The 16,357-nt window shown below is 40.3% G+C and overlaps 2 protein-coding genes across 2 annotated transcripts; one reads left to right on the top strand and one right to left on the bottom strand.

The window, feature by feature from the left end:
* The first annotated feature begins 739 nt into the window (after nucleotides 1-739).
* On the top strand, nucleotides 740-6,243 carry LOC146984542 (glutathione S-transferase Mu 3-like). The gene is made up of 8 exons (XM_085781800.1): nucleotides 740-1,011; nucleotides 4,436-4,511; nucleotides 4,600-4,664; nucleotides 4,786-4,867; nucleotides 5,074-5,171; nucleotides 5,263-5,358; nucleotides 5,732-5,842; nucleotides 6,043-6,243. The coding sequence occupies exons 1-8, from the start codon at nucleotides 976-978 to the stop codon at nucleotides 6,136-6,138; spliced, it is 660 nt and encodes a 219-aa protein (XP_085637926.1). The 5' UTR covers nucleotides 740-975; the 3' UTR covers nucleotides 6,139-6,243.
* A 242-nt stretch (nucleotides 6,244-6,485) lies between these two features.
* On the bottom strand, nucleotides 6,486-16,153 carry eps8l3b (EPS8 signaling adaptor L3b). The gene is made up of 20 exons (XM_085781799.1): nucleotides 15,979-16,153; nucleotides 14,394-14,510; nucleotides 13,994-14,106; nucleotides 13,814-13,878; nucleotides 13,558-13,716; nucleotides 12,094-12,243; nucleotides 11,810-11,901; nucleotides 11,581-11,705; nucleotides 11,252-11,388; nucleotides 11,017-11,155; nucleotides 10,848-10,930; nucleotides 10,680-10,754; nucleotides 10,428-10,573; nucleotides 8,966-9,224; nucleotides 8,254-8,294; nucleotides 8,043-8,136; nucleotides 7,343-7,459; nucleotides 7,170-7,264; nucleotides 6,874-7,006; nucleotides 6,486-6,788 (listed from the first exon to the last, which is right to left on the bottom strand). Exons 2-20 carry the CDS (start codon nucleotides 14,429-14,431, stop codon nucleotides 6,747-6,749), a joined length of 2,103 nt encoding a protein of 700 aa, XP_085637925.1. The 5' UTR covers nucleotides 14,432-14,510; nucleotides 15,979-16,153; the 3' UTR covers nucleotides 6,486-6,746.
* Nucleotides 16,154-16,357: the final 204 nt, after the last annotated feature.

Here is a 16,357-nt window from a genome sequence, read left to right as displayed (position 1 = left end):
AATATCTGCAGGAAATGGTCAGTTTGAGGTCAATCATTAGTGGCTCTTATGCAGAAATATGTGAGTGAGGGAGTGGGTGATTATGAGAAGTGAGACAATGAATGCATTGTGGAGCGTCCACATTCAGCTCATTACCTTCTAGTGTGGGTCAAAGTGAGCAGAAAGTCCAACAAAAGATTGAGAACAACCAATTTCCAACCAAAGTCTGGTTCCCATACACATTCTGTATTATTATTAACCTTATCATAGGACTTTATATATGCATGTAGAGAGACTTTATGCATCTAGTAGTGCTAAAACAGCAGATCTGAGCGACTGAAAATATATAGATGATATGTATATTTTCGTTTTACTAGAGAGCTTTTTAGAGACTGATACTGGGTACACACGTAGCTGAATTTATGATCAACTATCTTCTTTTTGTTGCATGTTACATAGTGATAGGAAAATATAATGCTCCTGAGCTTGCATGTGAAAAGACCACTGAGCAAACATGGGTGGATTGTAGGCTAATTGTTTGACCATCTTTATTAAGTTGAACATTCATCATTTATATTGTTAATGAGTTGTGTAACACATAATGGCAAAACAGCTAGGCAGGGCCATATCCCTGCAATCATATGGAACTGTATGGAAGTCTAGATGCAAAGTCATGATGAGGTTGACTTGCAACCTCATCATGACTTTGCATCTAGACTTCCATACAGTTCCATATGACTTTGCACCTGGTTTCCATAAACCGGTCTAGTTACCTACAATTTTGTCAGATTCAAAACCGAAGCTGAGTTGAGCATTCCCGCCCGGTTTGAGTCTATTTACCCCGCCCACCTCCTCCGCTCTGCCCCTCACAGACCAGGGAGTGGAACAAGGCTCACCTCACCTTTGCTCTCCTTCCTGTCGGTCCGGTCCTGACTCTGAGCAGCTCGTATAAAGTCTCGGTCCGCTTCGTTTGCTCTCCGAAGGTCGATTCTCACAATGACGATGAAACTGGCTTACTGGGACATCCGCGGGGTGAGTTGGACCGCCGCTAAGTTACTCTGAATGAATTAGGTCGATGCTGCTGTTTGCATTGTTGCATTGTTGTGTGTCTGTGCCTGTGAAGCGGCTGCAGCTGCTGCGGGAGCCACCGTCCTCCGGACCAACCGACCGTAACACTGATTTGGCAGACTGGTCACATCCAGCGCTGCACTACAGAGTTGTGCTCCGTAAAAGTAGTAACGTTCATATGAGCGTGTTTGTGTTAAATGTGTTGCACGGTAGCACGAGCGCCGCCCGGTTGAGGGTTATGTAACGTCGACATAACTGGAGTGCACGTGCTCTCTTTACTTGATGTTGATACGTTTATAAAACGCTGCTCGTGAGCCGGTGTGACTCGACTACACCGGCTGAAGTGAGACTGTGAGCAGCAGCCACTGCGGAGCCACCGCGGGGTTACAGGGCTCCAGGCTGCCCTAAATGGGAGCATTTTAAAATTTTAGACAGTGCTTGCGTATGTGCAACCATTTGCTATTTTTCAGTAGTCACAATAGTAGTGAAACGGAACCGCGGTAAAGTGAGCCGCTGTTTGCGAGATAGTGGTAAAGTGAGCCGCTGTTTGATTTTCGTTGGGCGCGTGCTACAGTAAATACGGTAGGCACGGTTCTCGAGCAAAGTGAAGGTCCTGAAAGATACATAAAGCCTATGTGCTTTTACTGGACAAATGTGGAGGAAAATCACTTACAAGATTAATCAACTTTTTAGTTATATTTCACTGCCGTAAAGGGGAGAAAAATCACCTTTCATCAACATTTTACTGTAGAAATGTGGAGAAAAATTAATTTAAAACGACCCCTATAATAAAAGCCATTTACTGTATGCTGACCTTTGACCTTACCTCACACCAATTCCTTCATAGGTGTCTTCCTCATTTCTTTTGCATACTGTTCCTGGGGTCTTATTCTACTTCTGATATCATTTTGGTGGCATTCTACTGTAGAAATGTGGAGAAAAATAACCTTAAAGTCACCCCTATAATAAAACCCAGTTACAGTATGCTGACCTTTGACCTTACCTCACACCAATTCCTTCATAGGTGTGTTCCTCATTTCTTTTGAATATTGTTCCTGACATCTCACTCTACTTCTGATATCATTTTGGTGGCATTCTACTGTAGAAATTTGGAGAAAAATAACCTTAAAGTCACCCCTATAATAAAACCCAGTTACAGTATGCTGACCTTTGACCTTACGTCAGATCAATTCCTTCATAGGTGTCTTCCTCATCTCTTTTGCATACTGTTCCTGGGGTCTTATTCTACTTCTGATATCATTTTGGTGGCATTCTACTGTAAAAATGTGGAGAAAAATAACCTTAAAGTCACCCCTATAATAAAACCCATTTACAGTATGCTGACCTTTGACCTTACCTCACACCAATTCCTTCATAGGTGTCTTCCTCATCTCTTTTGCATACTGTTCCTGGGGTCTTATTCTACTTCTGGTATCATTTTGGTGGTATTCTACTGTAGAAATGTAGAGAAAAATAACCTTAAAGTCACCCCTATAATAAAACCCATTTACAGTATGCTGACCTTTGACCTTACGTCAGATCAATTCCTTCATATGTGTGTTCCTCATTTCTTTTGTTCCTGACATCTCACTCTACTTCTGGTATCATTTTGGTGGCATTCTACTGTAGAAATGTGGAGAAAAATCATTTTAAAAATCCCACCCATAATGATTTATTATTATAGGGGTGACTTTAAGGTTATTTTTCTCCACATTTCTACAGTAGAATGCCACCAAAATGATATCAGAAGTAGAGTGAGATGTCAGGAACAATATTCAAAAGAAATGAGGAACACACCTATGAAGGAATTGATGTGACGTAAGGTCAAAGGTCAGCATACAGTAAATGGGGTTAAGTCATTATGGGTGGGATTTTTAAAATGATTTTTCTCCAAATTTCTACAGTAAAATGCCACCAAAATGATACCAGAAGTAGAGTGAGATGTCAGGAACAATATTCAAAAGAAATGAGGAAAACACATATGAAGGAATTGATCTGACGTAAGGTCAAAGGTCAGCATACTGTAACTGGGTTTTATTATAGGGGTGACTTTAAGGTTATTTTTCTCCACATTTCTACAGTAAAATGCCACCAAAATGATATCAGAAGTAGAATAAGACCCCAGGAACAGTATGCAAAAGAAACGAGGAAGACACCTATGAAGGAATTGGTGTGAGGTAAGGTCAAAGGTCAGCATACAGGCTTTTATTATAGGGGTCATTTTAAATTAATTTTTCTCCACATTTCTACAGTAAAATGTCGATGAAAGGTGATTTTTCTCCCCTTTACGGCAGTGAAATATAACTAAAAAGTTGATTAATCTTGTAAGTGATTTTCCTCCACATTTGTCCAGTAAAAGCACATAGGCTTTATGTATCTTTCAGGACCTTCACTTTGCTCGAGAACCGTGCCTACCGTATTTACTGTAGCACGCGCCCAACGAAAATCAAACAGCGGCTCACTTTACCACTATCTCGCAAACAGCGGCTCACTTTACCGCGGTGAAACGGAGGGGGCGACTCAAAGAATAGAAGAGTATCTGTCATTACAGGTGGAAATGCTTTGCAAACTTGTGCAAAAGGGGCCACTGTAATGTAAAAATAAATAAATAAAAGTTTGTCTGGAGCCCTAGCCTCCCAAGTACACCGGTGGATGAAACCGGTGACCAATCGTTGATCAGACCCGGAAAAAAAGTAGTAGTTTAGTAGTAATTAGTAACTATAAGAGTCCAAGGAAGGCCAAAGCCAAAGGTTTCTACACCAGAATCTCAAATATAGAGAGTTTTCCATTCAGAACCATGTAAAATCCCATTCATAAAATAAGACCTAGAGCTAATCTAAGTTATCTGATTACCATGTTTATCCAGCTGTAGGCCATGTTCAGCGATTAGTAAATGACATGTGGGAAGGAATATCGAAGTTAGTGCACTTGGTAATTATTTGCCACGTCATCCTTACTGATTTTCTAATGGCTACTTTGTTGGCAGCCTTAAGTCGTGAAACAGGTTTAACGGTGTTATCCTTTGTTCAAATCTGCAAGACATACCCTACAAGTACAGTAACAGTACAAAAGCACCATTCCTGTTTGTGGTCTTGCAACTATGCATGGACTTGAAAATGTGTCTGTGGCTGTGCAGAGTTGGTGATACAGTGTGAAGCTACTTTTTCCAGACATGAAACCCCAGTTGTTTTAATCAAGTGCTGTGAAAGGAAATGCAACCTAGCACAACTTGAAATCTAAGAATCTGCAGTAAATGATTAAACATAAAAGGCCATCATGAAGGTGAAAGTACAAAGTTGCAATAATAATTTTCTCATCTGAAAATTCATAACTTCTAACTTACATACTTTTGTGTAACTTGTGTGTTGTTTTATCAACCTTTACACAGCTTGCCCAGCCTGCACGCCTGCTGCTGGAGTATACCGGCACCAAGTACGAGGACAAGTTTTATGTCTGTGGTGAAGGTAACTAACTGGTATACTTTTAACCCAACAAGTGATGCATGTGTCTGTACAGCACACCCTCTTATTTGTCACATGTTCTTTCATGCAGCCCCAACCTATGACAAGAGCTGCTGGTTTGATGAAAAGCCCAAACTTGGAATTGACTTTGCCAATGTGAGTCAGTGAGTTTTACACTCTTACTGGGCGTTTTAACTTTAGATTTTCATTTATTTGCAAAGCAGACATGTGTAAAACATCGTCTGATCATGATATTGTGATGAACCTTTCACCATAGTTGCCCTACCTGGAGGATGGGGATAGGAAGATCGTCCAGAGCAATGCTATCATGAGATACATTGCTCGTAAGCACAATATGTGTAAGTATTGCGTGCATTGTATAAATTATTATCAGTTTTGAATCACTGTCAACAGTTCAAACAATATGGCCACATTTTTGCCAAATGGTGAATAATATCTCTGTCTTAAAATACAACACTCTGCTATAAACTAAACTCCATAGTTCATTTGTAGCATCTCAGCCTCCATTGCCTCAATGTTTCCCTGAAATCTGACCTGATAACAGGCGGTGAGACTGAGGATGAGAAGGTCCGCGTGGACATCATGGAGAACCAGTCGATGGATTTCAGAAACGGCTTTGTGAGGCTGTGCTACACTGACTTCGTAAGTACTATATAAAAAGTTATGATGCAGAATATTTTTTATTTCCCTATTAATACCTCCACTAATGCTTACATCACTTCTTTGTCAACAGGACAAGTTGAAGCCGGGGTATCTTGAGACGCTGCAAGGCACCCTGAAGCAGTTCTCAGCTTTCTTGGGAGACAGGAAGTGGTTTGCTGGCGACAAGGTATTGCACCGACCTGTCAGACTTAAGCACAGCCTGTGCACAGACAAATCTATGGGCTACATGGGACAAAATGAAGAGCTGCAAAACCACACACATTAGATTCCAAGGCTGATTGTTTGAATCTGTGAGCAGACAATAGCCTGCTTACACACAAAGCAGCATTACCATTCATTGTTTGAAAAATACAAGTGTCTACATGCCCCACTATGTTCACTAGATGATTGTTAATTTTTGTCTTTAGCTTTCACTACTCACATGCAGCCATTTGACTACCGGTATTCTGATTAAACTGTTGATAGTGCAGCTTCAAAGAGTGTGAGCCCTTACCGTACCTTTCTCATAATTTAGTTAAAATAATTTCTCTTTCCGACAGATCACTTTTGTGGACTTCATTATGTACGAGCTGTTGGATCAACACAGGATGTTTCACCCTAAATGCCTTGATGACTTCAAGAACCTCAAAGACCTCCTAGACCGTTTTGAGGTGAGAACAAGCAGCTGTGTGTTCAGAAATAAACAGCACTTCCTACACTTCACCACTCTTGCATCTTTTTATAACCTCTGTTGTTGCGACATGGCTGTATACGTGGAATGGCTTTTGTACCACCTTCACCCCAGTTCTAGTGAAATGCATGCAAGTGGTTTTTGGTGACAGGACAGTGACTTTCTATCATATCGCCATAGGCTCTGGAGAAGATTGCTGCATACATGAAGTCGGACAGATTCATGAAGACTCCCGTCAACAACAAGATGGCCAAATGGGGAAACAAGAAAGAGTGAAATAACAATGTTCACAAGTGCAGCTGACTCAATATCACCTTACACCAACTACAATCTATTTTTTACATTAATGAGTTTTGTAAAAAACAAAACAAAAAAAGACAAGTTTGTACTGATGTGGAGATGAGTAGACACTTTAATTTGACTTCAAGCACTTAATTTCTTTGTAACATTTTGAAACAGATTTTTTGACATGTTTAAGTAAATATTGTATTGATTGTTTCTTTCAGAATTTCAACACCACCTCCTGTACAATAAATTACATGAGAAATGTCAAATGTCATGTTCAATATCAAGTCAATGATATTTGAAAAAATATATCAAGTCAAGTCAATGATATTTGAAAAAAATATACAGAATTTACTAGAAATTAGTAGAATTGCATTATACATAAAGGAAATGACAGGTAATAATTAGTTGGTGCTAGTCATATATGTCACAATGCATACATTTTGTTAACTATAAGCACTTTCAGTTGAATGTCACATCAGTATTTGATGCTGATGTGTGTGTTCATCCACACAAGATGATTCATTACATGAAAGGAAGAAATCTGTGAATGAAACTTCAGGAGAAAGGAAACTGAAGTTGCCGTGAAGTAGTCGTTATTAGCGGCCGTTGTACATGCCTGGTGGTGGTTCATTGGCAAGCTGCAGGGAGCAGGATAAAACTGATGATCATTTAAGTGTCCAAGTTGAATGTGTGTGTTTGCTTAACATGTGGCACATTACTTACTGAAATGGTTGCCTTAACAGCCTGAAGCTGGAAGAACACCCTGCTTCCTTCCTCTGGACACACGGTCCTTATCTCATCCTTCTTCATTGTCAGGAGCATTTGACCCGTCAGCACACCGAGGCTGGACACGGTTCTGTTCATGAAAAAGCAACAGAATATCGCACTTTGAGTTTATGTTGAAGGTAAATTAGAAAAAAAAGTACCATATTAATATTATTATATCACACTTCATCATGAAACACAAGCCTTATCTACAGCACAGACATCTCTAAATTCCAGTGGGTCATGTAACTCACAGTCTGGAGAAACCTTTGTGCTGTAGCCAGGCTTTCACCTCTGCCGGTTTGGAGGACATGTCCAGGGTCACTGAGGGACGTGTGTCGTGCTGTGTCTAAACAGAAAAAGGTGTCATTTGCAAAATCTATGAACTATGTTGCCCAGCGGAGCCACCTGCTGTCACTCAGCTCACCCGTACATCCTCCATGGGCCGGCCGCCGTCCATCGGCTCCAAAACGTTCTGTGGAACATTTCCTTCCTCGTTGCGGTTGTTTCGAACAAGCCACCACCGCTTGGATTGCTGAATTACCTGTTTTTAAAAAAAGAAACATACATTACAAACATCTGATGAACTAGACTGATAAAACTGCCAATAACAGCAGCTTTCATTGTGACTGTGGTAAATGTTTGAACAGATGAGTCAAATTTTTTTTGGGTAGAATCAAGGCTGGCTTTGGGATATCGTAGAGTTTATACATCTGTGCTCCATTTTCCTTTTTTCTGGAGTTAAAAAGTCCCACATGGATATTTGAAATTAATTCTCACAGCCCAAGAACATGCGGACATGTCAACCTTAAGACAATGTTATTTCTAACCCATCCTATGAGCTTGTAACTTGGGGACCAGTTAGCACAGCTGTCTTTGGACTATGATAAATTAGGCTGTCTTCCTCTAGCAAAGGAAAGTTAATGTAACTGTGAGCTAACACAAACTGTGATGTCGTGTGATCAAAATCACATATAACTGTCCAGATATGGTGCAGGGCAGCCTTCAAACAGGAAGCACCATGTACAGTATGAAGACTATTTGATCCAAGTCAAGTTTCAAATGTTCACTATACGATATAATAATACATATACATGATTTTTTTTTATATTTTTTTTTTATCTCACCTCTACAACTTCACCCTTCATCATACTCAGCTCTTGGTTGTTTTTGGCCATGAAGTCATACATGGCCCGCATTTTCAGGGGTGGCTCGCTGGAGCTGAAACAGCAGTGGGCACACACTTGAGCAAAAACAAAGGTCACTGACAACACATACAAGGAGTGTCTGCAACAAATGTGATCACAGCCATACTAACTGTAGTGAAATAAAACTTACTGCATTGGTGGTGGTGGACCCCATGGGGCGTTGGTCATCGGCTGTCAAAGGCATAAAATACATTATGACAGTGAACTGTGATAAATGGCTGCCCTGGAGATGTTTTTACTTTACACATTAAAGGATCTGACTCCCAGGTGGTAGCAGCAATCATAGTTACGGCCACTTGGCAGTCTTTTTTATGTTGGTGATTATATATTACTGTAACTTCTCGAGCAGGGCTATAGTATACTTTGTCACATGATAAGCCACTGAGTCACAACAAATTGGGTCCTATGGGTAAATTCAGTTAGCAACAGCTGCGTGTAGTTATGTGTAGTTATGATAGGTACAGCCCCGGCTAGAGCACAAGCACAATAACACACATATTGTTAAGATATTGAGATAACAGCCATAAAAACTGGGTAAGTAAACATAAACCAGAGTTTATGTCAGTTTAGGTACAGTCCCTGCTAGAGCACAAGCACAACAGCAGGTCAAGTGATAACAAGCCATGGATTATGTTTCCTAAAAAAAAAGCCACTAGAATATATATTTAAAAATACAGTAGTGAAAGTAAAATAGTGAGATTAGGCTTCCTTTTTGTGGAGTTTCAGTCGCCATCAGATAAGTAGCAAGCATCACTATCAGTGTTCATTCAAGGCCATAATAATAATAATGATGATAAATGGAAGCTATTGTGCATTTTATGACTGTATGAGTGTGGTTCTACCTCTTCAGGCTGCTGCTGCCTTGATCTGGGTGGGAAGCCCTGGCCTTCATGCATTTGTCCGTGGGCCGGGCCGGGTGGGAAGCCCTGGCCTTCATGCATTTGTCCGTGGGGCGGGCCGGGTGGGAAGTGCTGGCTGTTGCTTCTGCTCAGAGGACTGTTGCGAGGGGGCGGGGAGGGCATGTGTCTGGGGGGAGGGGGCTGCCAGCCATCGTAGAACTCAGGGATGTAAGGTGGGACATGAGGATCCGGCCACTGAGACCTGTGAGGTGTCAGGAAACTAGTGTGTCAGCTAAACCCAGCTAAACTAACATTATTTAAGAATAACCACCAGAATGAGTTGAGTTCCTGATCAATTTTCTTTATAAGTCTAGTATCTCTTGATCTTGAAAAAATATCAAAATTAAAATATATTATGGTCAATTTTAAGTTGGGTGCAGACAGTTTTAAGTGTTTTTGTAATCTGTCAAATGTGTCAACCTTTGAATGATGACATTTAGGGAAATGTCAGTTGTTGTTTTGCCTGTATGGTGCTCGTAAAGTAACTGATTGCATCTCGTTAGGTTATCTTAGGATAAACACAAGAAACAGACAGGAAACATCCTGAGTCTATTCAATGGTAGCAAATAAAATCTGCCGACAACCACCAAAGCTCCGTGTCTGAATAACATCTTTTTTCATCCATACAATAAACTAAGTGTAAAACTGGGACCATGTGCCATATGTACACATCTCTTGACCCAGCACAGTCACTTCCTGGAGTCTCAGCTGGTTGCCTGGTAGTGATTTCTTAATGGCATCTCTCTTTTTCTTTTTTCTATGGACTGGTTAAGTGGTTTTACTTTTATGGTTTCATATTCAACAGACGGGCATTTAAGTCATCAATCAATCCCCTCATCTAACTCACTGAATAAGCTTTTCTGCAAAGGCGTCAGACTGTTTCCATAATGAACTATTTATGAAGGTCTTAATAACAATACATGGCTGGCTATGTTTATCTTCTCTGCAACACATCTATAAATGTTGGTAAAACATTAACTACTTAATTTCCTACTTTCGGATAAGTTGATAAGTACACAGTTAGAAATATCAATCAGATTTTTATAAATGAATTTGGTCCTAAACTCATTCCCATAAAGTGTATGGTTGACCAGTCCTTAAAGTTGTCTCCCTGAAGAACAGGAGGTAAAAGAAGACAAACTATGTTTGGATCAAGAGCAGCCTGTCAACCTTATAGCTGTATAATCAATACTATTTGTCAATAATAAATCCAAGACTTTATTTCATTATTGTCTGTTGCCAAACTTTAGAACTTACTAAAATCAAAATCAATTTAAGTTCCAAAAGACCATGAATGCAGCAGTAACTCTGGCCCATATCTACGTACATGACAGCAGACCGTGTGCCAGGACAGACACAACATGAGGCTTATGTAAGTGTGTGAGGGTTGTAAAGTCGGTCCTACCTGGGGATGTTCCAGGGGTCTCCCAGAGACCCCCACAGCTGGTTCTCCTCGGGGGTGACGACCTGACTAAGCAGCTGTATGGCTGCGTCCGTCAGCAGGGGAGAGACCACAGTAGGTGGAAGGTCTTGTGGATACCGAGGCACCAGCTGTAGAGAGATGGAGATGGTATTTCCTGTCAGTGCCGGTGGAAATAGATTTAACGTTGGGCTTAAATTCAGCGAAGTGAGAACAAATGAGGTTGCAGGAGCTCACCGCGCCTAAACTATTGAAGAGGATGTGGACAAAGTCAGGAGCACTGGGGTTGGTCAGTGCCCTGTCCAGATGGCCCTGTAATGTGGGAAAGAGTCACACATAGGTTGCAACTTTCCTCATCATTATATGTCATATGGAGATGTTTCAAGTTTTGAAAAAACAGTTTACCAGCAGATTGAATCCAAATTTGACTTTCTGAAGGCAGGAGACATATTCATCCCAAGATGGCAGATTGGAAATTTGAGGTGGAGCTGGAGTCAAGATATAATCATTAGAATATATAAGTACTCTGTTGTTTATGTGAAGTTCTGTAGCCTGTCTGTTTGATGTAACTTACCATTTTTCTTTGTTTTTTTCTTCTTGAACATTTTCTTCTTCCCGCTCTTCTCTTCACTTTGTGGTGGAGGTGCATTTGCTGCAGCAGACACATGGTTTAAGAAAATCTCCAAATCATCTAGAACATGGTTTAAGATCTCCTGTTGAAAAAAATTGAACATATTTAGTTGTTTTCTGGAGATAAAAAGGAGGATGAGTCAACAACATTTGTGATATGTTATTACCAATGCACTGACCGTGTCTCTTTCTGTGTCCATTTGTTCAGGAGCCACCTCTGGGTTGCTCTGGTAGTCATGAGGGTCAGGATTGTGCATCATAACTTCTTGTGGGGTTGGGACCCGTGGGGTTTGGACCCGTGGGAAAAGCACACCCTCTAATTTGGAATAAAGAGAAGAGCTTACATATAAATATTAATATTACTACACTTCTGGAGATAAGAGGTGAAATGACTCGCACAGAACTTTCATAAACTGCCGAGACTTTTGAGGGAAATTTGAGATATGAGGTGTTAGCAAACACAATCAAACAGGAAGAACTGAAGGGAAAATTTTAAATTTCAATTCACCTGGCTCTCTGTTGCCCCACTGAGGAGGCGGCTGCTCCGGTGGTGGCGGGGTCATTTCTCGCACCACAGGTCGAGGCCAGGGACTGCCTTGAGGATGTTGACCGATGATATTTTCAAGATCATTCCTGAAAACATCAACAGGCAGCAGTTAATGGATTTGACTGTTTGATTTCTGAATGTGAGCCTCTCCTCTATCTCTGTTGAGACTTGTGATGTGACGCCAAAAAACCTTATGTCAAACTTCTCTCTGCGGGGCTCCATGTTCGGAGTCGGACCTCCTTTCTTGACTGCTTTATCCAGGTCTTCCTTGATGAGTGCTGCCTGGTAAAAAAGAGACCTGATTTGAATCAAACTCCCTCATGACACCAACAAAAATAAAATAAAACAAAAAAACAGCTGCATCCATACTGCTATGAAATACTGGAAATGAATCCAGAGATCCTGACACAAACTCCCCTTCTCTGGAGGCTGTCAGGAGGCCAAGGTTAAGCTCACTGGTGAGAAATGACTCACCCCGGTCTCCTCACACTGGAACATGAAGACCTGAGGGCTGCGTTTGTTGCGTTCCTGTAGAGTTATTGTCAGTAGGGAGTCGTAAGCGCAGCTGTCCAGTACAGCTTTGGTTTTCGTGATGCTACTCAAAGGCAGCGTCTCCAGCTCCGTCTTTAAAATCAGAGTGAACAGAATAAAGATTTAGGGCCACAACTTCATGAAAAGTGAATATGAGAATGCACATAGTTTAAAATCCTTGTGGAACAAATCAACATGTAGAAAGTGGGACAATGAGACTCATGACACTGAGAGTACATCCACACTGCATAGAAGAATGAAATCAACGTGAAAATACGATTGTAGAAGGAATAATCTTTTTTTTAAGTAAAAAAAATTTGGTCATTTCGCACAAATAATCACAGATATAGCATTCATTTTATCTCTTAGCTCAAGTTTCTCAAGGTTTACTTTCATCAACATCTAAGCAGAGCAGAACAGTTCTGCTTGTGTGATCATGCTTGATCCTCCACTCGCAGTTAACATTTGTATTTTTTGTCTGAGGCTATTTTCCCTCATTTTTAATTCAATAAAAAAAAGAAAAAAAGAAACCCTGATATGTTTTGGCATCAGTGTGTTTTCACCATTGATGTTGAAAGAATTTTATGTTTCAACAAGACAATGCTCCCGAAGCAAGGTCTAAGAATAAATTGTTTTCTCAGTTTGATGTGGAAGAACTTGACAGAGACCTGACCTCAACCCCTAAAATAGCTCTGGGATGAATTGGAACAAGCATGCCTGACTTCACTAATGCTTTTGTGGCTGAATGAGAGAAAATCCCTGCAGCCAGGCTACCACAACCATGTGGAAAAGCCTTCACAGAAGAAAGATGGTTGTTACCGCTGCATGTTAATGTCTGCAGTTTATTAGAATTATGCAGTTCGGTGGTCAATACATCATTAATTTAGGCTATGTGGTGTTTTTATCTAATAATTTAAAAGGGGGAAGTTACTTTTCAGGCATATTCTCATTGATGCTTGGTGATCAAATACATGTGTAAGTGAAAATTATACCATATAGCATGATAGCCTACACCCAACTTTACAACTGTACCACTCCTCTGGCCTGTTGCCCCATCCCTGAACACAATATATAACATTATTACAACAACATTATAACTTGGTTAGCTTTTTTTTATTGTTATGCTGTGGATTCGACTCTAGCTAGTTTTCACAACAGTTTTCTCTAGGTGAGTCAGCCCCCTCTGTTTGTTTGTTCTGCTGCCACACCTTTCTCTCTGTTGTCAATATTAGAAACAGGGACACTTTAATTTGTAGCAATTACTCAATTTTGGGCGAGCTGTCAAGGTGTGGCATTGTTTCAGTGGCACACTTGTTTAGTCTCTATTCTAAATTGTTTAATTTAATTTTTTAAAAATGATTTCAGAGATCAAATATAGCAGGAATTCTTCAGGGGATTAAAACCAACCTTGGTCTCAATGTCACTGAGCACTAGATATCCTCCCTGAATCTCCATGATCATCTCCTGGGGCCACAGACGACCTTTGACATCGAGCTTCTTCAGTTTTTCCACACAGTCCTCCAGTGTCTTCACCTGCAGGCCGTCCAGCTCACAGGTGAACAGATGCTGTGGAGTCAGTGTTGAGGGTCATGAATGAGGAGAGCTACCAGGTTAAATGATTGGTATTTGTACGTTTCCATGCTGTTGTTGATTTCTCATTTACCTCCACTCTGGTGTTAAAGTTGTCAGGTTGTCTGTTCAGTGTCTCGGAGTACTCTTTTCTCTGCACTGAAAAGTATAATTTAAAAATATCAAATGTATTTTTTTTTCTCACAAAAAGTAAAATACTCTTACACAGAAGAATGTGTGGTGTGTCATGTTTATGTTTAAACATATAGCCTACTATATATGCGTCTTCCACTGGGTCTGGACATGCCGTTCCTCTGCAGTGGACTCTTTAGGTCGTCTTGTTGGAAAGTCTGCCTCTGTTGAGGAAGGTCCTCCAGTGAGAAACCCCTACAAGAACAATAAAATCGAACTTATCAAACAGGAGATGTGGGGATGTCCATGTGCTGCTGCCAGCCTGGCTTCCTCACATCAATAAAACATAGATAAATCATCCACAGTGCACAATTCAAGTGAGCTGCAGTTTCCACAACACAGCAGTGTTTTATCGTGAAAGGGTGTGAACAGCTGTGTGGACTGTTGTAAAGATTTTGTGCTCAAATTGCTTAACTGAATTAATAACAGTAGCATTACTGAGCAAACAGTGGGCCTGGAAATGAAAATGAAGTGTTACTGACCGTGGGGAATAGGAGAAGGGCCCATTGTTTCCATACATTTTCAAACAACAGCGTCTGTCTTTTTACAGATGAGTTAAATCTTCAGATTGTTGAGAATCTCTCAGAAGCCACTCCAACCTGTAAGAAAATACATTTCTCAGCCTGACACAGTGAGGAACAATAATAGTTAGTCCTGTTTCACATTAAACCAGGACAGATGGTTGTGTGGATACACTGTTCAGATACTGCACAAAGAACTTATTCATTTACAGCTTCTTACATTTAAAAGTGAGGCTGTAACTATTAAAATAAAAACTTTAAATAACATTTTTCCTGTTACAAATGTTTAAGTGAAAAACTTGAATCTATAAATGATAAAATCCATCCCTTCTGTATTTAGTATTTATCTGTTCTCTGGGGTTTTACTTGGGAGTGGTGTGATCAGTGTTTCAGGGTGGCTGACGTCAGCCAGCTTTAGCTTCTCAGTTCACTGAACAGACATGACTGAAGTCAGCTTTCTTCTTCATCTACTGTTACTGATTGAAATTTAAAATTGAAACAATTGAAAACTCTCACGGAAAAGTCTGGTTAATCAATGTTGAGATGTGATAATAAAATCAGGGTTTAAATGAACAAACACTTTCAATAATTATTAAACAGTATTGAGGACTCCAACACTTCAATGGACTTAGATCTGCAAAAATGTCAAATCAGTATCAACAGTGTTTTATTCATTAGCTGGATCTTCGTGTGTCATGAGGTTAAGAAATAGATCTGCTAGACAGTGAGATATGGGAGGAAATTTTACTTTTACCTTTGAAAATATGCATATGTAACAGATTCAGAGAAATGCAATATAATATCTTACAAAATGTTTATATATCTCCATATATGTATAGTAAATATACAGCAGGGGCCTCTCCAAACTGCCCAAAATGTAAGACTATTTTAGGGACAAGATTTCACTGCCTCTGGGAATGCGAAAAGATTCAACGGTTTTGGCAAACTGTATATTCTGAGGTTAGTGTGATAATTAAACAGCAACTACAGCCTATTCCAATATTGTGTTTATTGGGATATATCCCTGAATCAATAAGATCACATAAGAACACTGTACATTTTTTTGCTTATGCTGGGCCGAAAGGCTGTTATGACCAAATGGGTAGGAGATGAACCTCCCTCAATACATCTGTCGAAGTCTTTGATATCAGACTATATTTCTCTGGAAAGACTAAGATTTCGTATTAACGGTCAGAATGACCTCTTTACAGCAAAGTTTGACAAAGTGTTAAAGTACCTGGGAACTCAGAGTGCAACTGCCTGAAATGTAAGACCTCACAAGGACCTTTGAGATCATTGCTGTGGAATATATTCTGGATTTGCTACATACTGTATCTATAATCTGTATGCACTGTACTGGACTGTTATAATTTTGAAAATGTTCAATAAGGATATACAAAGTGCCTTCCTGTCCACAACCACCCACTTCAAGCAAAGGCAAACACATTTCTCTTTCCGACCAAGACATAAAGCCAACACCTGTTGAGCTGTATCGAACCTTATTAATTCAAAACCCCTAATCACAATTAATTAATCCTGTTATTACCTGTGAATGTCAGCTCTGCTCAGTCATCGTTCCTTCCTAGAAAAGAGATTTTCTACCAACACCTCTCACAGCAGAGGGCATTTGTTCTTCACGCAGCCTGCTGAGAAAAAATTTCCTTGGACTTCCTGCTTGAAGGCACCAGGTTCAAAGTACAATGATGTGACGGGAGTGACGGGATCAAGAGGGCCGGCCTCCCTTGTCATCTGAAGGCAAGTATTTAAGGTGCAATGGGAGGCAGCAAACCTGTGCCTCATTATGAGTCCAAAGGTTTAGAAATGCTTTACAACACCTCTTTTAGATTGACCAAAGGTCTTAAGTGCTCCAGAAATCTTAAGTGTAATCTATCATGATTGTAGCTTTGTGAGACACATTACGCATG

The sequence above is a fragment of the Trachurus japonicus genome, chromosome 7, assembly GCF_045865225.1.
Source record: "Trachurus japonicus isolate A0001 chromosome 7, Traja_1.0".
In the NCBI taxonomy this organism is placed as follows: Eukaryota; Metazoa; Chordata; class Actinopteri; order Carangiformes; family Carangidae; genus Trachurus; species Trachurus japonicus.
Note: the sequence above shows the minus strand (reverse complement) of the source record. Positions and strands in the feature narration are given on the sequence as shown.

What these genes read in the sequence shown, in the direction of transcription:
- LOC146984542 (XM_085781800.1), top strand. Translation starts at nt 976, where the DNA reads ATGACGATGAAACTGGCTTACTGGGACATCCGCGGG. An exon ending in CTTACTGGGACATCCGCGGG is followed by an intron (nt 1,012 to 4,435) that starts GTGAGTTGGACC and finishes ACCTTTACACAG; the next exon opens with CTTGCCCAGCCTGCACGCCT. An exon ending in TTGGAATTGACTTTGCCAAT is followed by an intron (nt 4,665 to 4,785) that starts GTGAGTCAGTGA and finishes CTTTCACCATAG; the next exon opens with TTGCCCTACCTGGAGGATGG.
- eps8l3b (XM_085781799.1), bottom strand. Translation starts at nt 14,431, where the DNA reads ATGTATGGAAACAATGGGCCCTTCTCCTATTCCCCACG. An exon ending in GTGGGGCAACAGAGAGCCAG is followed by an intron (nt 11,389 to 11,580) that starts GTGAATTGAAAT and finishes ATTCCAAATTAG; the next exon opens with AGGGTGTGCTTTTCCCACGG. An exon ending in TGAAGGGTGAAGTTGTAGAG is followed by an intron (nt 7,460 to 8,042) that starts GTGAGATAAAAA and finishes TTTTAAAAACAG; the next exon opens with GTAATTCAGCAATCCAAGCG.